Source organism: Apus apus, chromosome 1, assembly GCF_020740795.1.
Source record: "Apus apus isolate bApuApu2 chromosome 1, bApuApu2.pri.cur, whole genome shotgun sequence".
Taxonomy (NCBI): domain Eukaryota; kingdom Metazoa; phylum Chordata; class Aves; order Apodiformes; family Apodidae; genus Apus; species Apus apus.
This window is the reverse complement of record NC_067282.1, coordinates 72,446,534-72,473,254: the sequence shown is the minus strand read 5'-3', so window position 1 is coordinate 72,473,254 and position 26,721 is coordinate 72,446,534. Positions and strand designations below refer to the sequence as shown.

The window sequence follows — 26,721 nt, the reverse complement described above, 5'->3', positions numbered from 1 at the left end:
TCAGATTAAAAGACAAAGCTATTCTTAGAGTTTCTTACTGGTTGGCTGTTAAAACACAAGTGATAGGATAACTCTCCTCAAATGGTTTGTAGACTAGAGAGAGCTTGTACATACATATATGTGGGTTGGTATCATGTATTTTTCTTTTCTTAGTTGTCTGAGTGGAAGGAAAAAAAAACACCAGTCAGTGTAGATTTAGAATCATAGAATCATTTTGGTTGGAAAAGACCTTTAAGATCATCAAGTCCAACCATTAACCCAACACTGTCATGGCCACCACTAAATCATGTCTCTCAGCACCACATCTACATGGGTTTGAAATCCCCCCAGGGACAGTGACTCCGCCACTTCCCTGGGCAGCCTGTTCCAGTGCCTGACAACCCTTTCAGTGAAGAAATATTTTCTAATACCCAATCTAAACCTCCCCTGGGGCAACTTGAGGCCCTTTCCTCTTGTCCTGTCAGCTGTTACTTGGGAGAAGAGACTGACCCCTCCTCGCACCAACCTCCTTTCAGGTAGTTGTAGAGAGCAATGAGGTCTCCCCTCAGCCTCCTCTTCTCCAGGCTGACCCAATTATAACCAAAAAATTACAGCATCACAAGATACAGATCGTAAAAGAAAGTCAGTAAGTAAAGGCATGTAAGGCAGAACTTTAAAATTGTTGGTAAGGTATTTTACAGATTATTGCTGCTTTTTTTTTGGTGTTGTTTTTTTTTTGGGGGGGGGGCGCGTGTAGCTTCTTCCTGGGTATAAATCTAGCTACTGAAGTTTTAATCAAATTCCTGAGTGTAAAAATGCTTCTTAGTCTTTCTTACTGGAAATGCTTGTACTGATCTACAGAAGATAAGGTTAATTTTAAGACTCTTCACACAGATCTGTGCTTATGACCTTCCTTTTTCTCTCCTTTGTATGTAGATGGAGAACTCCTTTATCTGGTAGCCATAGATCATGGGCTATATGAATAGCTAGGCCTCATTTTCACATGACAATATAATACTCTAATTATTAAAATTATTTTTAACTGCCAAAATGCTTTGCTTCCTAGGGCTGAACTTGTGAGCCTTTTTTGGTCTCCTGTTTCTCACTGCTTCCATCTGCTGGTCTGTACAGGGCTCGTGCAAAACAAGTTTGCTGGCCAAGCAGTTTTCTGGTCATCTTTAAGATCTGTGGTTTACTACAGCTCTTCCACTTCCCTGCTACAGCTCCAGCAGTCTTTGGAAACACAGCTCCAAGCCAGTTACAGAGTTAAGAATAAACATTACAGATAACAAGGCACTAATAAAATATTTTTACTACAACCAAAGGAGATGAGGGAAGAGGAAATGAAGAGATGAATCAAGAGCCTGGAGACTTTATTCTGCAGGTGAAAACCAGTTTTGTTCCAGAGACAAGAAACCCGGAAAAAGTACTTGGAGGCAGAGATCTGTTGAGAAGCCTGTATTCATCAGGTGGAAGATAGTTAAGGCAGGTTCAGAGTATTTAGCTTAGCTCTCATCCCTGTCCTTCCCTCAGCACAGTTACAGTTGTGTAGAAGAGTCCAAGTATTTTAAGATTGTGTCTTAGTCTTGGTGAAGTTTTGCCTTACAAACTGTTTTGTTGTAACTATCATTATCTTCTTATGCTGGAGGGTTCCACATTTGTATTCCAGAATGCATTGCCACTTGAATGCCCCATCCCTGGAAGTGTTCAAGGCCAGGTTGGATGGGGCTCTGAGCAACATGGTCTAGTGGAAGGTATCCCTGCCCATGCAGGGGGTTGGATCTAGATGATCTTTAAGGTCCCTTCCAGCACAAACTATTCTGTGATTCTCTCCAAAACGTCAAACATTGAGTCACATCATCCCTGCTGCCCAAACTCTGCATGTTTCTGACCAAAAAATGGATTTAGTAATCTGCTGCTTCCCAGTGTGTGTACTACAAATGCTTGCTGACCTAACACCAGCTCCTGTCAGAAGCTATGGTTGGATGATCGAAGCTGAGATTGGGTCCTTTGTACTAGGTTAAAAAAATTACTATGGTAAATTTTTTCAGGCCAGGATCTGACTCTGAAGCACACTGCAAAGCATGTCTTTCAATTGCGTTTTGTTCAGTTTTCTCCATTTGCCTTCATATCTTGGTCCTCATTAATGCTTTCAAACCAAACCCTCCCTTTCTCCCATCCTGTCTTCAATCCTTTGTGTACAGGGTAGGATTTAATTTTATCCTTCTGTCAATCTGCATCAAAGTTATGTGAGTGAAGCAGCACACGTGCTTAACTGCCTCTGTCCTTGCAGAGTGCCTTTTTTGCTTGTTTCCTCAATCAAAAGTTTATTTAGCCAGCATAGCCATAAAACACTTTTGAACTCTTTATAAATGGTTTTGCATACTCCTCCATGTCATAATTATAGATTTTCTTACCCCACCATCCTACTACCACAGAAGGCTGAAAGCTTTTTGTTCCCCAGAGTTTTCTGTTCTGTGCAGATAGAGAATAAGTACTTGTGTTTACTCCTCACACCTACTCACTACTTTTCCTTTTTCCTTACCACACACAGCTCTGGTTGTGTTTATTCCTCCCTTAATAAATGGAGAAGAATCTGGTAGGACACACAGCAGCTGGCGAGCTGCTCTTGTGCAACACTGTGTTTGCTTTCCTTTTGCCTTTCAGCCACTGAAAGCATGCTTTGAAATTTGTATTACAGACTTCTGGTAAATGATAGTTTCTTCATCAGAAGTCTAGTAGTTCTAAAGTTTTGAGAAACTGAGTTATGTTTCTGAGTTCTAAATGGTCTTACCTGCTGTAACTTGATTTGATGACTGTATTCTTGGTGGTCTCCCTTGTTTGCTACTTTGAACAGGTAAATACATCCCTGCCCCTGTGGACATGGCTTAGTTTGCTGAAATGTTACAGGTCTGCTTCTGTCATTTTAAGAACTCTTTGAAGATGACCCAGAATATGTTGCACAACCACCTGACTTTGAAGTACAGTGCATTACTTTAGCACTCTCAGCCCAGGTCTCTCTCGACCTTCTATCAATGGGAATTTGCAGAGGGCTGGATTGTGCCTGTGTATGCAGATCTTTGTACTGTACTTGCCTATGTATTTCACCATTGGCAGCTTCTTTTTGGCTTTATTATCTAGATTTTTGGACAAAACTTGGGCATATTAGTGTAGATGATGTGCTTTGACTAAGGCATGCTTTCTCACATCTCTCCAAATCCAGTGTCTGAGGGGAAAACCCAGGAGGTTTACTCCCTCAGTTATTATAACTCATTGCGACAGGATCTCTTATCTCTTTCCTAATAAAAAGTGACTAATTCTCCTTAATACCATACTTAGCACTAGAGACAACATCCATCTCAACTGTACTGGGCCAGCCAAATTGGATGAGGGGGGATGAAAATGGGGGGACTGGCTGAAGTATTACAGAAACACACATGCAGGATACTCAGCGTAAATACAGAAAATTGCGAAAATCATTTTCAGACTAATTGTTTGAAAGCAGTAGGGGCCACCACTTCACAATAGGCACGTAAAGCCAATTGCTAATCTGAGCTGGGTGCATGAAGGGCTCAGCTATTTGTTGGGGACTTGCATATCTGACTAAGTAGTATTGCATCATGGAAGCCGCAGAACTTGTTCACAGTTCTTGTTCACAGTTCACTTGTTCTACTTAGAGTGAAAATAATATACAAGATGTCAGTTTTGGTTGAACTTCAGGCAAATTGAGGATTAACAGTGAGATGGAATGGAAGGACCTGTAGCTTTCTACTTAGTTGAAACAAAGTAGACAGAAAGAAGCCAGGCATAGGTTGGAGATGAAAAAACCATGAGTTCACAGTTCATGTGTTGGAAGCTGCGAGTGCCACAGCTGGTGAAGAAACAGGCACAGTTCTTAAGAGCATGTTGTTGGCATAGTCAAGAAGTCACACATGCAACCGCAAAAACACCCTCAGAAGAACTTAGAGAGCTGGGGTCAGATCTAGAGGCACCTTCAATTTTATTTCCAAAGACCTTAGATCAACTCTGACCTCCCTGTCTGTCACAGGCCCTGAAATTTCACTTTGCATCATTTTTAAGCCAAGACACATGTATTTGGCAAGTGTACACTATTGCATAGTCTTCCTTTCTACTCTAGATGTCAATAAAGGTAAGTGGAAAATTCACTTATTTTGGTACATTGACCATTATTTGATTACTTGTGCTGTTAAAAATAGATGCTTTATTTCCAATTTGAACTGGTCAAGTTTCAGGAGTCAATTGCTGGATTATCCTATGACTTCCTATATCACATTAAAATGTCTTCTATTCCCCCATATTTTCTTTCCAAAGAGTTTTCACAGATTGTAATAAGCTTACTACTGAGTCTACTTACAATGCTAAACTAATTGTATTGTCTCTTGCTGAAAGGCATTTTCTCCAAATGTCTGCACCCATGTCAATTCATCATCCTTTTTAAAAAAAATGTGCTCTAGAATTGCATATTCCAGCTTTTTCCTTTACCCACAGCCCTGTGCAAAAGGAAAATTATATCCCTGCTACTGTTTACTGCCCCTGTGTGTGCACCTGCCACAATATCCTAGCAGGAACTCCTACTGAATTGTCTCATGTGGCCACTGAATTCTTTGAAGTGTCTCTATTTTTCAAGGCTAATCTGGTTGTGCAGTTACACAGCCTTTATATCTAGATTTAGGATTATGTGCCTGGTTATATGAAACTCAGTTTGTTTGGGTCCCAATTGCTGCCAGATTACACTGGCTGCTGATCTTCCAGTCATTTTTGTCTGCAAGACAAAACTTGACACCACTCCTTGTGGCTCTCCATGAGAAGCAGCTCTGTTTGGTGATGATTTTACACTGCTGGTTTGTTCTTAAAGCACTTGTCACTCAATTTTAAATTGAGACAGTGATATTGATAAGGTGTAGCACTGCTTCGTCTTATAACAACCTCTTATGGTACCATGTCAATTGCTTTAGAAACTTAGAAGTTTCTTACACCACTGCAGTTACCTTAATTTGTCAATTTACAGAGCTCAAGGAATGAAAAATAGCTTGTGAGCAAGATAGTTTTCTATAAAAACATGCTGGCTGGAGTCAATCATCCTCTTATCCTGTATTTTTTACAGGTGTTTCCGTAACTGTTTGGATCTAACATCAGGGATGCCATCCTAAAATTCAGCCTGCCAATACCTCATAATAGCAGCATTACCTTGATATTCCATTCCAGCCTGCTGGGACTCCCCTGTATTCTAGGGTGCAGTAAATTTAGGATCATCTTATCAAGAAGACTGGTCTTCCCCTCTTGAATGAACGGTATCCAGATGGCAAATCAGATGCCTCTACACCAAGTACTCTGAGATTTGTGTGAAGGCAGATGTCAAGTGCCTTTTAAGCAGTTTGTCTGCAGCACCAGGCTTTTCAGCCAGTGTCCTGAAGTTCTGCACACCTCTGAATCAAGGACACTTTGCTTACTCATATTTGGATTAATAGCCTTATAGCAATCTTTCTGTGGAATTTTTGCTCTGCAGTTTGTTACTACCTGCAGTGTCTAGATCTCTGATCAACTAGGATAAATCCTCTGCCTATCCTGAATTCCAGTCTAGCCAGTGCCTGTCTCCTCAGGGAGAAAGATACAAAAAAAAAAAAAAAAAAAAAGAGAGACAAGACTGCTTGGCAATTTTAAGGGGAAAAAATAAGCAGTATAAATCAGACATTTTATTTCTTTAGGCTTCTAAGCCTGCTAGCTTCACTAGTGTTGCACTTAGTTACCCAAGCATGACACCTCTACAGCATAGAGCAGGATCTCTGTGCAATCTCTTTTCTGCAGTTTCCAGAATAAACCAGTTGAAGGAGACAGTGTCCTAACAGTGGTACCATTTGTTGCCACTTTGCCATAATCACAAGTTTTTCCTGTCTGAGCTGTGGCTCACAGTGCCAGTGTTGTTAAATTGTAGACCAGAGAAACACCTGCAAGGTCAAACTCTGCATGCTGGAAATTCTGGCAGGACTGCAACCATTGGAGTTTACCCTGTGTCTCACCACACTCCAGAGCAGAGACAAGCTTGTGATCTGCAGCATTATAAAAAAGGTGGTAGTGGGAAAAGGAGGCACTTAATTTCCTGCCTAGAAAACAAAGTATTTTGTTTATTCATATCACACTTTAGTGGCTGTAGGACTTGGGAGGTACATGCAAATGGTTCCATAAGCAGCACATGCATTATTTCTTCAGAAGTCAGCCAAGCAATTAATTATTTTCCTTTTTGTTGTTGTGGTTGGTTGCTTTTTGTGTTTGTCATTGTTTTGTTGTTTGTTTTGTTTCATTTGTTTTTTGTTTTGGCTGCCATGTGGTAAGCAGCATCACTTGTGATGTGCAAGAGCACGCAGACAAAGAGATGATAATGCGTATGATGCTGTTGAGCTAGATGTATCACATACACCTTGCTAAGAAAAGCTGGTCAACCCAAATCTCAACATGTGAAGAGTCTCAGTGTAGCCCTAGCCTGCATCAGTAAGCAGATCTGAAAATAATTCATCCAGACATTTTATCCTTTTAGGCTCAAGTCACAACAAAAAAAGGGATTGTTCTGTGTGAACTTGGAGAAAGCTTTATTTTAGATAAGGAATTACAGTGAGAAATAGATTTTTTCCAAGAAAGACCTTTCTTGGCATAAGCTGAGGCTCTTCAGCCACAGCCGTTCCAGTAGCATCCTTTTGCCAGTCTCTCCTCTTGCTTCTTTAAAAATACTGATATTCAGAAATTTGAAATAACTTTGTACAGTTTGGATCATTCTTTGGTCCATGAACAACCTCACATTTCCACAGGGTAAATATGTATACTAGGAGGAGGCTAGCTGTAGTACCTGGCCTGCTGTGACTTACTGTCCTAGGTACCTTGTTCATTAGCCTTCTCACTCCTCCTGGTTTCAGTGTTGCCATCTGCCAGCATTCTTCATGCATGTGTCCAATGGAATATTCTCCTTTGTTTCCCAGTATTTCTAGTATGCAGAGGAGCCTGAAGAGTTAATTTTGATTGAACTTGTTTTCTCTGCATAAAAAGGGACACAATTCCAAACTTACTTGCTCCCCTGCCTTGACTCTCCTCAGCTTCTGTTGAGTATAACTAGCAAAAATCAGAATTAATGAAAAGCTGGGCCTAAAGCACCATGGGGAGAGAAACTTCATACAGGCTAACAGGCTGAATCATAGATTACTGAACTACAGGTAGCTACATTTAGTAGCTGGTAATGACAGACATCCCGAGCCCAACATTTTCCTTCATCACTCTGCCTTTTCTGTCCCTGCAAGAATCTATTAGAAGAGATGGTGTCTGCTGAGGAAGCACTGCCAAAGCAGCAGGGAAGCACAAATAACCTGTGAATCATTTGAAAGTAATTTCTTTGGGGCCTGGTTTAATGGCTGCTATTTGTGTGTGCTGTAAGGTCATGCCTGTGAGTTGAATATTTAAAGCATAGGCGAGAGATGCTCTGAGCTACTAACTTGTTCTTTCCAGTCTCCTCCTCTTTCATTGTGCTTTATGCAGTACTCCTGTGTTGGAGCTGACTAGCTGGGTGATTTGTGAATCACAGACCCATTGGCCCCTTTCTGCATAGGGTGTGGGGAATGGCTTTAAACTGGAAGAGGGCAGATTTAGGTTAGACATTAGGAGGAAATTTTTCACTATGAGGATGATGAAGCACTGGAATGGGTTGCCCAGGGAAGCTGTGGAGGCCCAATCCCTGGAAGTGTTCAAGGTCAGGTTGGATGGGACTCTGAGCAACCTGATGTAGTGAGAGGTGTCCCTGCCCATGCAGAGGGGTTAGATCTAGAAGATCTTCGAGGTCCCTTCCAACCCAAACCATTCTATGATTCTATGAGATAGAAGTGTGGGCAGAAAGCAGCAGCTCAAAGAGTTTATAAGATGAAATCAACAGTCCCTGAAGATAAGTGCAGTATTTTATTCTACTTTCAGTAAGCCCCTATGACTAGCTACGAGTCACCGAGTTCCAATAATTCTTCTGACTCTTACAGCTGCAAAGTCCAGGGCTGTTTGTCATCTTCCTGTGCACCTCATAGTATATGGTGGATTGATTAACTGATGGATATTCTACTCAGTGTTACCTATGAGGAGTCATACCAGCTCAGATCAAAAGTCTACTGAGTCCATATGCTGCCATCAGTATCAGTTGACAGTAAATACCCAGGAAAGAAAGTATTCTTCCCCAGGATACTTTCTTAGCATCTAGCAGTTTGCCAAACGTGGTGTCATTAGTAGCCCTGAAGGGATTTTACTTCTCTACATGTGCAGTCCCTTTTTAGTGTGTTGGGTTTTTTTGCCAGCTTCAACTGTTAATGTCGACAGTATCCTCTGTCAAAGAGACTCAGAACAGAACAGCACAGCATGGAAAGAACTACCTCCTTTTTGACCAAGCCTGATCCTTTAAATGTTTCACAGTTTTGCTCTACAATTAAATGCTCCCTTTCTTTTCCCTTCCTCTTTGCAGGCAATTGACAAGTACTGCCGAGTCAGTGGTGGCTTCTCTGGTGTCAAGGATGTCTATTCCTCATCTCCTACATATGATGATGTACAGCAGAGCTTTTTCCTTGCTGAAACTTTGAAGTAAGTTCTCTTCACTCTCGCGTATGCCTGCAAAAGCTGGCATCTAAATTGTAGAAGAATACTGTGGCTCAACAAAAAAAATCTGTTGTCTGGGCATGATGGTTTATGGTTTGGGCTTTCTTCCCAGCTTCTGGGTCCCGGAACAGCCCATTTTACCAGTAGAAAATACAAGCAGAATTTCCCGTACAAGAAGCTTATGTTGAGAGAGCTTTAGGTTTTAAGACTTCTATTTTATTTTTGGCATCACAGCAGAGGAGAGCTTATGTCCTCTCAAGATATTCCCTTTGCAAAAGACATGTTTTTTAAAATACACTAACGTGACATGTCTTATACAAGTATGTGCCATGCTATGATATTGTAGAACCTGCTTTTTCTGTGGGTGTCACTGGGAGGAAGTAAATGTATGGAACAAAAGTCCTTTGTGCCCTTGGATGATTTTTCTGTATTTATCCCTCACTCTGGCGTGTTACCTCTGAAGCAGTGTGTTCTAATATGTGACAATTTTCTAGATACTCAAGTTGTATCAGCAAATTTGGTAATACAGTTCTGGCATTGAAATTATCTAAGATTCCTGTATTGGTTACCTCCCTGAAATCTTGTGAAGTTTACACTTTTGGAACTAAAGTGCCTGAGTTGGCTATATTCCCTACCCCATATTTTTTTTCCTCCTGTGTAACAGTATGGAGAATGTTTTATTTAGTTAAATCCATAGACAGAAATCACTGCTGGCAATGTGGAGGAGCCCAGAGCTGCTTTTAGGAGATTTAGTTGTAGCCTCTGATTACGTACCCATGTCACTTTCTGCCACCGTGTGATGGAAGGGATGATCCATGTGTTGTTGATAAACCTGTCAGCAGTGAAGACCCATTAAAGTCTTAAAGACCCTTTCTGTCTTTTCAACCCAGCTATACAACAAAAAAACACCTGTAGCCATTTGGCAGTCTAGCATGTCACACAGGCTTTGTGGAATAAACAGGGTTTCTACACAACAGCAAACTTTACAGGATCAGCAATATCCAATGTTCAGGTTTTAGCTGTAGCTGATGCATGTGAAGATGGATTTGGGATACTGGGAACTCAAAATGTACCAGGCAGAAAGAGAAAGCATGTCCTGACAGTGGCAGTACAGATGCTTTGGGCACCACAACACTGATGTCATCTACCTGGATTTGTGCAAGGCATTTGACACTGTTCTGCACAACATCCTGATCTCCAAAATGACAAGACACATGGATTTGACAGATGGACCACTCGGTGGATAAGTAATTGGCTGGATGGCTGCAGTGTTGTGGTCAATGTTTCAGTGTCCAAGTGGAGGCAAGTGACAAGTGGCATTCCCCAGGGGTCAGTACTGGGACCAGTGCTGTTCAACATCTTTGTGGAGGCATGGACAGTGGGATGGAGTGTATCCTCAGCAAGTTTGCTGACAACACCAAGCCGTGTGGTGTGGTTGACACCCAAGAGGGAAGGGATGCCATCCAGAGGGACCTTGACAGGCTGGAGAGCCAGTGCCAACCTCATGAAGTTCAACAAGGCCAAGTGCAGGGTCCTGCACCTGGGTCGGCACAACCCCAGGCACAAATACAGGCTGGGGGGAGAATGGCTGGAGAGCAGCCTTGAGGAGAAGGACTTGGGGGTGGTAGTAGATGAGAAGCTCGACACGAGCCACCAGTGTGTGCTGGAGCCCAGAGAGCAACTGCATCCTGGGCTGCATCAAAAGAAGTGTGGCCAGCAGGGCCAGGGAGGTGATTCTGCCCCTCTGCTCTGCTCTGGTGAGACCCCACCTGGAGTACTGTGTACAGTTCTGGTGCCCTCAGCACAAGAAAGACATGGACCTCTTGGAAAGGGTCCAGAGGAGGGCCACCAAAATGATCAGAGGGCTGGAGCACCTCTGCTATGGAGACAGGCTGAGAGAGTTGCGGTTAGTTCAGCCTGGAGAAGAGAAGGCTCCGGGGAGACCTTGTAGCACCTTCCAGTACCTGAAGGGGCTACAGGAAAGCTGGGGAGGGGCTTTTCTTCAGAGAGGGCAGTGATAGGACAAGGGGTAATGGTTTTAAACTGAGAGAGGGGAGATTTAGGTTAGATATTAGGAAGAAATTCTTCACCGTGAGGATAGTAAGGTGCCGGAACAGGTTTCCTAGGGAGGTTGTGGAAGCCCCTGGAGGTGTTCGAGGCCAGGTTGGATGAGGCTTTGTGCAGCCTGGTCTAGTGTGAGGTGTCCCTGCTCATGGCAGGGAGGTTGGAACCTGATGATCTTTCAGGTCCTTTCCAACCTTAAGCATTTTATGATTCTATGATAAATACATTTCACATTTCAGAGCAAGAAGGGGCTCTTGAGTTCATAACACTTAAGAGTATGGCCATTTAGTCCTTTTGCTCACTCCTGACCAGTCACAGTGCTTCCTTTCCCCATGTTATCATTATAAAAAGAAGGTCATCCACTCTTGCTTCCTCTGTTGTCTTCATTAATTTTATTTCAGTTACTCCTTCAGTTCCATTTTCTGAAGCCTAAAAGCTATACTCCCAAAGAGAGAGGCAGCAGTTTCAAACAGGTCCAGTCAGAGAAACAGTACCTCCCCAGCAGATGATCTGATATGATTGATCTGCCTATAAAAGCCAAATCAGAGAATGAAGTCTGTTCCTAAGGGACTTCTGCAATGACAAGGCTGACCTTTGGAATATTGCCAGAGTCCTGTCTGCATCCTAAATAATCATAAGGAGATCTGAATATTTCCTGATGCATCACTCAGTATCTGAATCTGCTGGAGTGCAGGCCTTGCAAAAGAAGGCAGTTCTAGAGAGGAGCTCAGAAATGTTCATTGGCTTTTGGTTCGGATCATTTCCCATGTGCCAGACAAAATGAAGTTTTATTGGAGAGCAGGATATTAGATATTTGATGTTGATGCAATAACCAAACCTGAAACTGGTATCACTTTGAGGTAGAGAACATAAAGTCAGGATAGCTCCAATGGCTATGAAAATGAAGACAGAAGGGCTGGGTGTGATGCCATGAGAAAAATGAGGAAGAGAATGCTCCAAGGAGACCTTATTGCCACTTTTCAATACTTAAAGGGGACTTACAAGAAAAATGGGCACCATCTTTTTAGCAGGGCCTGTTGTGATAGGACAAGGGGTAATGCTTGTAAACTAAAAGAAGGTAGATTTAGACTAGATACAAGGGAGACATATTTTCCAATGGTGGTGGTGAAACACTGGAACAGGTTGCCCAGAGAAGTGGTAGATGCATCATCCCTGGAAACATTCAAGGTCAGGTTAGATGGGGTCTGAGCAATCTGATGTAGCTGAAGGTGTCCCTGTTTGCTGCAGGGGGGTTGGACTAGATGACCTCTAAAGGTCACTGCCCATCACAATGTTTATTAATTCCTTCTGCACAATATATTCACAGAATCATAGAATGCCAGGTTAGAAGGGACCTCAAGGATCATCTGGTCCAACCGTCCAACCTTTGGCCCATTTCCTGAACCAGATTCCAGCATGGTGGTAACAAGTCAGATATCTGGCATGGTTTAGTGGCTTCTCTTATGCTTCCTCAAAACCTTTGATTTTGGATTAAAGAGGATTAGTCATTTCCAAGTAGGTTTACTCTGTTAATAATAATTATTTGCCAAATTCTCTGCTCCCTGTCTCCAAAATCCTTGTGTTTGGTGACTTCGTGTTTGTTTTACATTGCAAGACTTTGAAAGGAGTCTTGAAAAGTTACTTGGAGAGATTAAAATTACGTCTTTATAACAACTTTTCATTGAAGGGCTTGATCATGATAAAAATTACCTTTCAGATCATTATCATAGGGAAGGTTGTGTGGGTGCTGTATAAAGATTGAAAGCAAATAAATTGTTTATACCTTTATCTGCTTAGGCTGGTTGGGCCTGAAGCTTCTGTGTTGCCCCTTCCTGCCTGTTGCTCTGCTTTAATACCCACTATTTTTCCTCTCTGTCTTTATATCTAGGTATTTGTATCTGCTTTTCTCCAATGATGACCTCCTACCATTAGACAACTGGGTTTTTAATACAGAAGCTCATCCTCTGCCTGTTTTACATTTAGCCAACACCACACTGTCAGGAAATCCTGCATATCGATAAAAACAGCTCCATGAAGAGGAAAAGAGACTGTTTTCAGCTCTGATTTGTTTACATGGACCACTTGAGACTTTAGGCAGGAAAGGAGACAGACACTTGAATAAACTAGACTTCTGAGTCAAGCAAATACCGGCGTGAGAAACAAAGCTCTTCAACACATAGATAAGTTAAAGCTGAAAAAAAAAAGTTCTGTTTTATACATGACCAAAATATGTTAGTGTGGTATTTGCAGGACAGAGCCTTCATATGCTTTGAACCCTAACAAGACATGGAATCTACTGTTTCACATAAACACAGCAGCATAAGGAAGAAGAGGCTTTCCCACCCAGGGAGAGGAACTTGCTCCTGCTGCTGTTGGCTGTTGCAAGGAACAACACACCAGTCGCCTCTTCAGATCGGGTGGGTTCCAAATACCTAGATTTTATTTTATTTTATTTTTTTGTGTGTGTTTGATGATGGCATGAACAAAGCAACAACGAAAGCAACATCACTGCACCAGCAGCATCAGGATTTGAATTTTTTTCTGTACCTGTCTGAATTTTCTAAGGCGCATTGTTTGGCCAGACTGGCAGCCATTCTCAAGGCCTCTAAGCTATTAAAACTAAACTATTAACTATAAAAAAAACATTGCCTCCTCATTTTTCGTTTTCAAAATAATGCTGAAAGGTCTCTGTTGTATGCGTACATCCAAAAAAACCCAACTAGTAAGTATTTGATTTGTAGTTCACTATCAGCAATGTGGGCTTAGTTCATTTGGTAAGCAGCTGTCACAGAGTCTGGAGCATATCACAGGGGTAGGAAAGACCCTAAGTTTCCCTTCCTCACAAGTCCTGTCATGTGGAAAAAAAACCCACACTCTTATTTCTGGTTCTTTTAGCTAAATAAAGAGACATTACAACATGAGAAAAATAATCTCTCATTATTTATATAACAGGATACAGTATACTTAAAAGTACACTTAAAAGTACACTTAAAAATAGTCCCCTTGAGCTAAGCAGCAGGAGTTTGTTGCTTTGTATTTTTCCACACAATTGGGATTTTTCCAAAAAAGTTAAGTTTCAGTCTTTGGATACTATTCATTGAAGCTTCTTTGCAGGTAAATGTGTGACAGAAGCCCAGAACTGCCTTTGATTTAATTTACAGAACTCCTTTGTACTGGTGTTCCAGGACAAAGCCAACATGATTTTCTTTGGAAACAACATAGCATCTCTTACACATGAGTGGAAAAAAGAAACCCAAGAGTCTCTTCTTCCATTTTTTTTATAAGAAATGAGATACTGTTACCTGCATGTTTGGTTTTTTTCCAAGTACTGCTAGGCTGGGCTGGACAGTATCATTTAAATGGAGTCTCCTTCAGTATTCACTTATTTGCTAAAAGAAGTTGCATCATTTCAAGTATATCTCAATCTCTTTTTTTTACTGTTGTTCCAAAATCCTTACAAGGAGTGAGTGCAATTTCCTCTGCTCAGAAAATGTTTATATATCAAGTTTCCTATATAAAAGCTTTTCTTTCCATCATATTATAATATATCTGACTGTATATTATAGTAAAATTTCCCCCATAAAATTTTTTCCCTTGTCTTGAACACTATTTAGGCACAGAAATCATCATATGATCAAAGAAAAAATGCTATCACGTGCTTTTTTACAGGCAGCTACTTTAGTTTAAGAGGAGGAAGACCTTGTAAGAACCTCCAATCTCAATGTTTTTACCTTTTACCTTAATTACTTAGTTACTGTAATTTGCTGCAGTATCTTAAAAATAATTTGAGAACTGATAAAATAATTTATATGGTAAATAATATTGATTCAAGGAATTTGTTTTTAAAAATTAGAAGTTGTTTAATAAATGGGTTCTTCTTCCTGGTCACACATTAATTTATTTTTCTAATTAATTCTCAGTGACTTACTGAATAGCTAGTCATTTTCCAAAGTTCAGATAAGTTATGTTTTCATACTGAGTTTTTTTCATCCCATGAGAACTGTTACTAGTTTAAAACTGCACTCAGTTGCCTTGTTCTCCTAAATCTCTTTGGGTTCAAAGAAGGAAGAGGAAAAGCAGACTCTTCTATTAAAGAAAAAAAAAAGGCACTTCACACCCTATATACCCATCCCCAAACACCTCCTGATAAAGGCAGATGTAGAATGGCTGCCAGTCTGTTCAGAGAAAGGTCAAGGACAGAATTCTGGAGTCCCAGAAACAGCAAACTTCTCTCCACTGTTTGCTGCTTTTCCACCCTCCTCTTGTGATTTAAAGAGCAACCCTTCCAATTAATTCCTTCATGAATCCCAGTGGATTAACTCACTGCCACAAGAATGCTTGAATTGAGGACCTAAGCCATTTCATGATATGGGATGGTAATTTTCACAAAGCAGGTGTGCAGTACTGCTATTTTTTCTCTGTGTAGACAAGCAGCGGGTACCAAATAAAGGACACTTGCTTCTCGGTTTCCAGTTACCCCAATGACTGTCCATTTCTACTCTTATCACTCTTTAACAAACTGTTTCTTCCAGAAGCTACTGATGGGCATAATCTATAAAAAAGAATGCATTTTATGGACTAATTGCTGTGTCATTCATGAACCTCTCCAGCCTGAGGTTTCCTAGAGCAAGCTGAGTTTGGAGGTAATGGGTTCTGAGTGAGGTGGCTGCATAATAACCAAGCACCACAGATATTGAAACTTCTGACTGAAGTGACTTGTCCTTGTTTTGAGTCCTTCACAGAAAAGTAGGTTCTGATCCACAGAATGGCATCATGTGCAACCCAAAGTTCAGACTGTTTTCCCTCTGGGTACATAAGGTACAGTAGAATATTGCCATTTTCATTCTGCTGCTGCTGTCTTACATACTTTCATGAAGATAGAGTGTAAATTTAAGCACAAAATGACTTTTTAGTCCTAGTTGTTTCAGTCTTGCACTGTATTCTCTAACAAAACAATCCCAGTTTTCTTTAGGTAGCTGTCCCACTTTAGCAATCTCTACAATACCCTCTCCTCTTACAGGATGAAATAAAGAATAGAAAATCACAGATGGTTTTGGCACACTGGATTTGGGCAAGAGCCTGGGAGCCCCAGAATTGTCTATTTCCTGTTTGCATGCTGTCAAAACAAGGATGTTCAGTTCTTTTCCTAATCCAAGCCTCTAGCTTGCCTGTTGGTAAGGATCTGATCAGTACGTTCTCCTAACACTTAGAGCTTGACTTTTCAAAGAAGCCAGTTTTCTGCAGCTTCCATTGACCACCTGGAGCTGTGTGTGTCCTGCAGTCAAGAAGTCAGCTTCTTAGCTTTGTCCTCTAAAAAAACCAAAACCCTTGAATGATATTCTGGGTGTTCATTTTACTGGGACAATATAGTCCTTAAAACTGAATGCCTAAGGAAAGTATGGAAAATAACAACTGGAGTAAAGGGAAAAAGAAGGTAGTTCCTTATGCCAGTCAGACCTTTGAGGCTCCTTTAGCTCCCTACTCCAAATTTGTGGATCACTGTCTTCTACCTGCCAGTCACTGATGTATTCCCACCCCATATTTTGCAAGATTTGAATGTTGAGTACCCAGGTTCTTAGCAGCGAAAACAATTACACACACCCTGTAATATCATCCATTAAGGCTAAAGGTCTTGACTTACAGCCAAGTAAAGCCCTGTAGGGCTGTCTGTTATGATCCCCTCTTCTATCCCTCAGGAAATGATAATACAAAGCTTCATAATGTGACTCTCCCCTAGTTTGAATGGAGAAGTGGTTAATAACATTAACGTTGAAAGGATCAGCAGTGTGACCTGGCATCCACACAGAATGGTGAGGCAATTACAACTCAGGGCTGTAGCAACAGGCCTTTAGCAAGCTGAGCCTGCTATGTACATTGTTTAGTCCATGTTTTTAAGGGGACAAGTAAGAAACAGGCTTCTTGTTACCAGAGAAGACTGAAAGCAAGCTCTTGATCCACATTGTAGTTAGGAGATCTGCTCACCCTGGTAAGAGATCCCTCTTTCACTCCTTGCATTTTGAGAAACAGTCTTCTGACTCAAGAGTTTGAGTTGCCCATACACAGAGGAAACCCAAGCTCTTCTGCAAGTTCTGTGCAGTCAGCTGTAGCAGAGATGATAAGCACGAGCCTCTCTGGCTGTCAGCCACTTCTAACAAACTGCTGTGTAATTGCCCAGAACAGTTGGTAACCACCAAAGTCCAAGGAGACAGCCTGACTTGTTAATGGTGAATTGTTGCCTTTAATCCTAATCGCTTAGTGGAAGTTGGATTTGCATATTCTGCCTTTATTCTTCTTGCTTTGTCTAAAACTGACAGATTCTTTTTCCTCCAAAATAATAAAAGGGCAAAAGTCAATCTTCTGTGGAAACCTTCTGCCTCTGACCTGGAATCCTGCATATGTACTTTTTACAGATTAAAAATAATATTGTATATAAAAAAATAAACAGATTGAATAAAGAATGTCTTTAAGTGAAAAATGTGTGGTTTGTGTCCTTTGCCTCCAATAGCAACCTCCTGGACTGTGTAGCTGATCCTGTCTCATAGGCTTGGTAGAACTGCAGCTCATCTTTCCCTTGAAGCTCTACTAGGGGCTTTGTCAACTTAAACATGTTTTGAGACCCCATGTTGAAGCATGAAGCTCTTGTACCCCTTGCTCGCTTTTAACAGGTTGCTGTAGTGCTCAGCTTTTTCTCCAGATGTAGCTAAATGTACAACGATTTGAGGCTGTTTCCATGTGCTGTTGTGAAAGCTACCAAATCTCAAAAAACTTTTGAGATTTCTACCCTTTTGTTGAATTTGTGTCCAAGTGGCTAAAAAGGTCAAAGATTCTTAGTGATGAGGGTAAAGTGGGCAGGCAGAAATGCAGTGCTACTAAATAAACTTAATTTTCTGAAGACACCCAGGTTAAAACCCCAGCTTTTCTTGATACTAAATAGCCAGTTAATTGGGCAGCTAAGTATGCCCATCCATTCTTCTGTCTTCTGTGAAAAAGGAGTTTGTAATTGTTTAAATGTTGTTCACAGGGTAATTGGTGTGAGGAAATTGTTTCCAGTGAGCCTATATTCCCCCTACAGCTTTAAATTCACTGGTTCACTGGAACTTTTTTTTTCAGTACACCAAGTGAGTAACTAGATTTGCTTTCTGATTCACATTAACTGTATATAATCCTTACTGTCTGACATCAACCGTGTTGCTGACTGCAATCAGCAATACACCAAGTGGTTGATCATCCTGGGAGAGAAAAAAAGCTGGTTTTCCTGGAGGACAAAACTGGCAAAAAAAACCCAAAACACCACACAAAATTGTTACCTGCAATATCTTAATAATTTCCAACATTGAGGTCCCAAAAGTAGAAAAAAAAAGTTGATCTGCTGAAGAAAAGGATAATTATGTGTGCTTGCCTGCCATTTCAGATACCTGATCAAGGATATAAGAGGTCCTTTCCTGTCCTACATTCCAGAGCTCCTAGGGGAGCTGTATAAATAGGGCTGGATTTACAAAAGCCTTTTCCTTTGTGCTGTTATCTATTTCTAGTGCAGGGCAAGTATGAAATGCCATTCAATCAGAAAAACAAACAAAACCCAAACAACAACCTTTCTTACCTCCGTGGATGGGCCTAATTGACTCACACTTGCTCTGCTGGTTAAGTAATGTTTAATAAAAAATCACCAAAATACTTGCTATTAAGTTTTCTAACATTGTTATCCAATTAGCTTTCACCACTGGATTTGCTGTGGCTGAATCAGGAACAGATTGCAATGTGTTGAAACACAGGACGCCAGTCTCTTTCATCTAAAGATGGAACTATGGAACAAGGAATGGGATACTAAAACAGAAGAGTGATACAATCCCCAAATAAAGTCCTTTTTGCAATAATTCTTACACAGCAAAAGCAGATCATCAGTACCCTCAGAGAAATAACCTCTAAAGATACCATCTGTTGCATGCAGTTCTGTTCATCTTGTCCTTTACTTGGGTACATATCCCATTAGTACTTGAGGTGCTTTATGTCTGTGGGCTATTTCTATGCTAATTAATGTTTACATCAAGGAATTGCCCTGACAGTTCTCTGGCATTTTTGCAAATGTACTCTTGGATTTGAATCGATGCCTAGTTCTGCATTCTGTGCACTTTAGCCAGGCAAATGTTTTCAAAGAATCCATACATCATTGCTGCTAGTATGCTCAAATCACAGAATATTAGGGATTGGAAGAGACCTCTGAAGATCGAGCCCAAACCCTCTGCCAGAGCAGCACCAAGAAAAACTAGGGCAGATCACTCAGAAAGGCATCCAGACAGGTCATGAAAGTCTCCACAGAAGGAGACTCCACAATCTCTCTGGGGAGCCTGTTCCAATACTCTGTAACCCTCACAGTAAAGAAATTCTTAGATCCAGGGTTAATTTGGGAAACTGTTTATATCAAACTAATACTACAGTCTGCTAAAACCTTATGCCAAGCTCTGTAAACTCAGACTCCACATTCTTACTTCTACCACAGCCAAGTTAGGTTTTCAGGTTTTCATGAGATACTTTTTAGCTGAACTGGAAATTTTCCCCAGGAAAAGAACCCCCAGGAATCTTTGAATACCCACCAGTCATCAATTTGTGGGACAAACTGGTATCCTGTGAAGCAGAGTTTCATGAGATCAGTGACAACAGGGAAAAATTTACTACCACATCCAGGACACATCATTTCATTGATTTTTTATTAATACACAAATACTGCTTTCCCAGGTGTGTAGTCTTAAGTAAGCCTTTCTGTATACTGCCTCTGATTTCCTCCAGTTCCTGCTTATGCTGTTTCTTAATAGAGCAGAAGTCTATGGGGAAACCACATCAACACCTTCCCAGAGCACAGTGAGTAGCCCTGGAGATCTTCCCTCTCCAAAAATTCAAAGTCATTATTTGGCTTCAATAATAGCATGAGACTAATTTCCAAAATTGCGATATTTGAACATCAGGTTCAAATGTCAGAAACTCATCATCTGTCTCCCAAATACTGAACATCCTTTGCCCACTTCCATGTGTAACACCTGATGCAGATGGCCCACCAGGGCATGCAAAGTCCCCTGTTCCAGGAGCCAGCGAGGCTCAGCAGACCCAGCCAGCTGTGAGTGGCACAGCAGTCTGCCCAAAACAGATTAGGAAATCAAGACAAAGGATGGTGGTGTTTGTGAGGCAGGATATGAATCGTGACTGTGAGGAGCCTTCTTCCTCAAGGAGAGCAAACATGCCGGACAGGGAGGGCCTAGTAATCTCTGTGGACACTTGGATTTCAGCTGGCTCCTGTTTTCAAAAGTCTATGTTTAGTTTTTAGCTGCTTGACAACCCAATTTTTCAAAAACTCTAAGTCAGGCTGCAAGAATTATGACTTTGCTTCTAAATAATAAGTTTGAAGATCTTTTTTCATGTCTTCAGCTTTTTTGTTTTTATCTCGAGTCTTTGCGTCATTCATAGTTTTGTATTTCCAAGTGCTCCCCTTTCAGAATTATTAAAAGCAGTGTTAAAAGAAAAAGAAAGCTTGGCATATCACCCAAGCTGGCAGAGGTTCCAGCACTTCGTATCAGTGCCATGAAATAATCAAGAGTGGGCACTGCTGCATTAAGCTCACCCTGAGCACTGCTACAAATGCTTAGGTAAAGGCAACTTGCTTTTTGGAAACAGATGCATCCAGCAGTTCCCCTAAAGCAACACTGTGAAATTTGGACTTGAAAGACAGGTTGCAAAGCACCCAAGAGTGTTAGCAGGAAAGGAGGTGAGATAAACACTTGCATGAATACTGGATATGTATGCTATATTATGTATGAATACATAATATAGCAGAGTTAATCCTTTGGCTTTGTTTGTCTGACATCCAGTAGCAGGCACCCTGCACCACCCATCTTGCACTGTGATATTTGTGATAAAAGTGCAGGCTTTGTAAATACAGAAACTCAGAGTATTAAGTTGGACTCCACAGAGCAAGTGAGGGGAAACTACCACTAAAGATACCATCATGTGGTAGTGAGAGGGAAAGACCAACAAAGCCTCCAGATTTAAATGTTGTCAAGCAATTACCAATCCCATGGAAAACTGACTGTAAACTCCTTCCTTGCCAAGCAAAGGATGCCACTGAGGAGGAGGAAGTACTAGGCTCAGATCTCACTCTGCCCAGTGAGTCCTAGGCCAGGAGCTGCAGGGAGGGGACACACAAGGAAAATCACAGGTTTATACTGCACTCACCCTACCCAGCAGTCAGTCCATGACACTCCTTGTCCAAAACACCTTCCTCCTGTGAAAGGATGATGAGATCAAAATGCAGACCTGATCCAGACACTGTGTTGTCAACTGGATCTGCCTGGTGGCCACTTTCCAGCTGCCTTTCCACTACAGCAGGAAGCTTTGCCCTTGGCACCTCTGCCACCAGCAGCCTGGGCTCTGATGTCCAGCACATATTTCGGAGCACAGTGTGTCTTCCCATTCCCTGCTGTTCCCACAGCCTAAATTGAAGCACAGAGACACTGGCAGTACAGGAAGGTGGAGGAGATCCCAGCTGGGGTCTTATGTCCTGCAGAGGGACCTCATCAATTTGCAATATATCACAGTACATGTTACAAGAGCTAACCCGTTGTGACATTTTTCTCATTTCTCTTTCCCCATTTATAGCAACGCTGTGAACAGAGTAAAAGGTAAATGAGATAATCATAAAAGTAACTACTTTCTCTCTGTAAATATGTAACTAGTAAATTTAAAAGGGCTGAGAAAAAGTCCCTGGGAGCAAGAAAACTTGAACACTGAAAAACAGCCACCTCAAGTGCTTCAAACAGGCAAAATCTACCACACTGTGCTCAGGGTCAAACACTTTTCATCTCTGGGTTATTCCTTCTGGCTGGCCAGGAAGACCATGTTGCTCCAGCAATACCTGAGCCTCCCAGAGTTTATATCAAGAACCTCATAAACAAGAGACATTGATTGCAAGATGCACCAAAAGAAGCCTCCCATGAGAGTGACTGTCTTGAATACAGCAGTGGGTATGCTCTGTTACTGATGTCATCACCATTTAGAAGTCAAGTGGTAGAAAGCCCAAGTACTTGTGAAAATCCAGAGTGCTTTTGGTGTAGATTAATCAAAAAGCTTACATATCTGTAGTTGCATGTGGGATGATCAGAAAAACGTATACCTAGCTCCTGGTGACATCACCACATTGAAAAATTTAAGATGCAGGAATGTTTGAACAAGAAAATAGCATGTAATGAGAAACTGAAGATGCTCCATTCATTTCATATTTTTTTTTACAAAGTGATGACATTATTACAGAGTACGTAAGTACCTTCACTGGGACAAACTTCCATATTCTCAAAGGATTTTTATTCTAGTAGAGAAAGCATAACAAGAAATCAGAAGCCTGAAACTGAACCTTGATAAATCCAGGCTGAAAAATAAGGTATAGATTTTTAACAGGGAAAAGGCTTAATCTCCAAGCAAAGTGATATACTCTTCTTCCCTTGACACCTCTGGATGAGATCTGGATGCTTTTCTGTATTACATATTTCAGTCAGGCCCAAGTTACCAGGCTCAGTGGATATTAGGGGGTGAAAGTCTACAGACTACATTATTCAGGCAGTAAGAATAGATTGTGCAATTGTCCCTTTTAGCCTTGAGAACTATTGCAATAATTTTAAAAAGGCTTGGATGACTTTCTGAAGAGTAATTAATCTGAGGAAAAAGTGCTGCACCATCACTTTGAAAGAAAAGATCTTCAAACCAGGCTGAGCCTTGATGAAGGAGAAAGTCCTTGAGAAGAGATATGGGTGAGATGCTGGGTTTGGAGTGTAATAGCTGTTTAACAAGCTAAGCAAACTCTCCTGCATACTGACACCTTAAAACTCTTTAATCGTGCTGTCTTTCACAAAAACTGAGAAATGCCTATGAAGGCTCACAAAGGCAGATGTATTATAGCTATTCTGTATTAGATGGCAAAGCCTCTTTTGGACTGAAAGAACTTGATGAAGAAATGCCTCTCTGTACCTTTATTGGAAGTTCTATGTGAAGCTGCAACATGATGTGCCTGAAGCTGATGCAGTTACAGAATGAGACTGTGAGCAGATATTTTGGACCTCTAAGGCCACCAGGCACTGCTTCCACATCTTATCACCTTCATGTGCCACTAGCAATGACTACTAGTCTGCAACAAGCTGCAACAACAGGAAGTGATGGGAACATGATGGTCCACCTGGAAAAGAGGCCAGCTCTTCCAGTGAGCACCAGCAGATGTACAAATTATTTATTAAATAAACCAATTTTGTGGAAGCTTTGCTAGCCTGTGCACCATTGGACTGTCCCGGCATTCTTTAAGTAGAAGTGCTAAAAAGGCTTTGCAGATGAAAACAGGATCAAACAAATCCCCCAAAATGCAGCAGAAAGATATCTGAAATGTTCGTAATATCTGCAAAACCTTCAAGAATAAAATTATACAGAATCATAGAATGGTTTGGCTTGGAGGACCTTAAAGATCCTTAAAGATCAGGTTCCAACCTCTCTGCTATGAGCAGGGACACCTCACACTAGACCAGGCTGCACAAGCCTCATCCAACCTAGCCTTGAACCCCTCCAGGGAAGGGACTTTCACAACCTCCCTAGGCAACCTATTCCAGCACCTTACTACCCTCATGGTGAAGAATTTCTTCCTGATGTCTAACCTAAATCTACCCTCTTTCAATTTAAAACCATTACCCCTTGTCCTATCACTACCCTCTCTGATGAAAAGCCCCTCCCCAGCTTTCCTGTAGCCCCTTCAGGTACTGGAAGGCCACTATGAGGTCTCCCTGGAGCCTTCTCTTCTCCAGGCTGAACAGCCCCAACTCTCTCAGCCTGTCTTCATAGGAAAGGTGCTCCAGCCCTCTGATCATCTTCATGGCCCTCCTCTCGACCCTCTCCAACAGGTCCATGTTCTTCCTGTGCTGAAGGCCCAGAGCTGTACACAGCACTCCAGGTGGGGTCTCACCAGAGCAGAGCAGAGGGGCAGAATCCCCTCCCTGGCCCTGCTGGCCACACTTCTTTTGAAATTGCTTTGCCCTCATACCTTTTGTTTTCTTTTAACGTTCTAGGCTGGCTTTCCACATCCTAAGGCAGCAACAAAAGTAGTCTTTGCCTCGGTGGTCTTCTACAGTGCATATTAAGCATTTTGATGGAAGGTATTATACAGTGTATGTGCTATTGCAGGGCAGTGCTTTATTTTCAGCCCTTATTCTGTAGATTTCTTTCCCACCCATTCCTCTGAGTCCACAGTTGTGAGAGCAGAGATGCATCCATCCGTTCCAGGTGCATTGGAGAAACCAGCTTTGTAGACATGGATCTTGTGCTAAAAGGGTTCTCTGCATATTTTTTTTTTTATCTAGGAGAAGAAATTGACACAAAGAGAAGCCTAGCCCCACAAGCTCCCCAGTTCAAACCAGTCTGTTAACTGAGCACCTCACTGTCAGCAACTTCTGTCTATTTGACAACAAACCTCTATGTACCTCAACAACACTCACAAAAGCAAATGGCACCTTTTATTGGACCAAGCTGGAAATTTAACATATCTACTTGTGAGGGACCAGCCCTCCGGACCTACTTTGGGAAATGGCATCGAAACCCCATTGTAGCCCCTGCTCATATGCATCCCAAAAGGCCTGCCTGGGAGGATGGAGACTGCAGGAATGGCCTGCATACAGCCTCGGGCCTGCATAGATGAGATAACGACAACGACTGAGATAAAGACATGATCGAGGGGCGGAGGAGGGTAGGTCCACTCCAGCTGCTCACACACCTATGGCTCAATCACAGGTACTCGTTGTGAAATCAAGATGCTAGGCCTATGAAATAGGGGGCTGCAATGGTGGGCTTGGGGAGTTTCATCTACACCAACCATGGACACCGACCCTCCCCTGCTGGCTGGACCAACGACGCTGGATCCAGGACCGGTGATTTTCCTGTCCTCGTCATCTCTCTTTCTCTCTCTTTCCCCACCCCCTCCCCCCCCTTCCTCTCACCTTTTTCCTCTCATCCTATTTTCGTTTTCCTTACTTAATATATATATGCGGGTGGTTTTGTTTAGGTTGCTCAATATTATCTCCTACTAGTCATAGAATCAAGAATCATAGAATCCTAGGGGTTGGAAGGGACCTGGAAAGATCATCTAGTCCAACCCCCCTGCCAGAGCAGGATCACCCAGAGCACATCACACAGGAAGGCGTCCAGGCGGGTTTTGAATATCTCCAGTGAAGAAGACTCCACAACCTCTCTGGGCAGCCTGTTCCAGTGCTCTGTCACTCTCACAGTAAAAAAAAATAAATTCTGATATTCACCTTAAACCTCCTATGCTCCAATTTATATCCATTACTCCTTGTCCTATCACTGGTCATCACTGAAAAAAGTTTAACTCCATCTTCTTAACACTCACCCTTTACGTATTTGTAAACATTGATGAGGTCACCCCTCAGTCTCCTCTTCTCCAAACTAAAGAGACCCAGCTCCCTCAGCCTTTCCTCACAAGGGAGATGTTCCACTCCCTGAATCATCTTTGTAGCTCTGCGCTGGACTCTTTCAAGCAGTTCCCTGTCCTTCCTGAACTGAGGGGCCCAGAACTGGACACAATACTCCAGATGCAGCCTCACCAAGGCAGAATAGAGGGGGAGGAGAACCTCCCTTGACCTACTAACCACACCCTTTCTAATGCACCCTAGTGCAATAAATGTATTTGTTTTAAGCAGACCTTGTGTGTCGCTACACCTGAATCTGATCTAGGGCTATTGGACAGTCGAGCTTTGACTCGGACCGTAACACGTTTACTCCCTCTGGGAAAAGACCAGGTCTGAGAGAAGGATTTTGGGCCCAGCCTCACCTGGGCTCCTCTCTGAAAGAAGTCTGGAAAGCAAGGGGGTTCAGTCCTCATCTCTCTGGGCTGCCCAGTCTGAGCTGTGACACGTACAGGAGTGGATCCAGCTGCACCTGGGCTCCTCTATTGCAGCAAGAGCTTAGAAAGCAAGGGGGTCCAGTTCTAACCCTCCTGGGTTATTAAATCGGGGCCGTGTCACTACTTTATTTTAGGTTATTTTTCCCTTTCTTAGATTGGTCTTCAACTATCTAATATTCAGTGCGTGCTGCCAGCACTGGAGAGGCACGTTTTATTTAAGAAATGTGAGAAGTTCAGTTATGTGAATGAAGAACTTCCAGAAATTACAAACACTGGTATGAGAAACAAATCCATGGCACAGCCACACACATGAATTTCAGTTATCCAGTGGTTTTTGAACTTAGACAGAGATGGAGAGCTTTAAAGAGGTAGAACAGTATTACATGGGATGAAAGGGGTCATGACAAGAACTGGTGAAATGTCTTCAGAAATGCACCCTCCTTTCCAAATTAGCTTTACAGTAGCTATCAATCACAGAATGCTAGGGACTGGTAGGGATCTCCAGAGATCATCGAGTCCACCCCTCCCCCCCACCACAGCAGGGCAAAATCTAAGGCAGTTAACTCAGAAATCCATCCAGACACGTCTAGATATGTGACAGATTTTTTATTTAAATATTTTAATTAAGAAAGCTAACGTTTGTTATTTTTATCATTTAGTCTATATTACATTTTACATTATAGTGGATAACGATGACTTGTAAATCAAACTTCATCCAGTCATAACTTAAAACTTATATCATTATTTGAAATCTGCAATGCATTCAAAATACCTATGTCATGCTTGTCTGACAATATGGTTTCTTCATGCTTATTGGCATTTACCATCCAACTGCCCTCCATTGTCTGTATCCTATATTAACGATACCAAGGCCATACACACATTCCTACTATTGACATGACAGTCACTTTTGCTTGTGTCAATCTGGAGATTCTTTAGTATTCCTAAATTTATAAAAACGTACATTAATAGGTCAGACCTCTTGCTCCATTTTAGTAAGTAAAAATCTGGCAACAAAATATTTAGCAACAAGAGGTGATCTTTAAACTCAGCTTTTGTACCTGTTGGAAACAAAAGTAATCAATTTTTTCTGTAGTATGTAAATATTGCTGGCA

At 41.8% G+C, this 26,721-nt stretch overlaps 1 protein-coding gene across 3 annotated transcripts in view; it reads left to right on the top strand.

The window, feature by feature from the left end:
• The window catches only part of MAN1A2 (mannosidase alpha class 1A member 2), a 149,689-nt gene extending 132,540 nt beyond the window's left edge, over nt 1-17,149 (top strand). For all 3 annotated transcript variants that reach the window (XM_051608433.1, XM_051608434.1, XM_051608435.1), the window contains 2 exons: nt 8,480-8,595; nt 12,563-17,149. In XM_051608433.1, the coding sequence (XP_051464393.1) occupies nt 8,480-8,595; nt 12,563-12,695 (249 nt within the window). In that variant the 3' untranslated portion in view covers nt 12,696-17,149. The remainder of the gene's footprint in view (nt 1-8,479; nt 8,596-12,562) is intronic.
• The last annotated feature ends 9,572 nt before the right edge of the window (nt 17,150-26,721 follow it).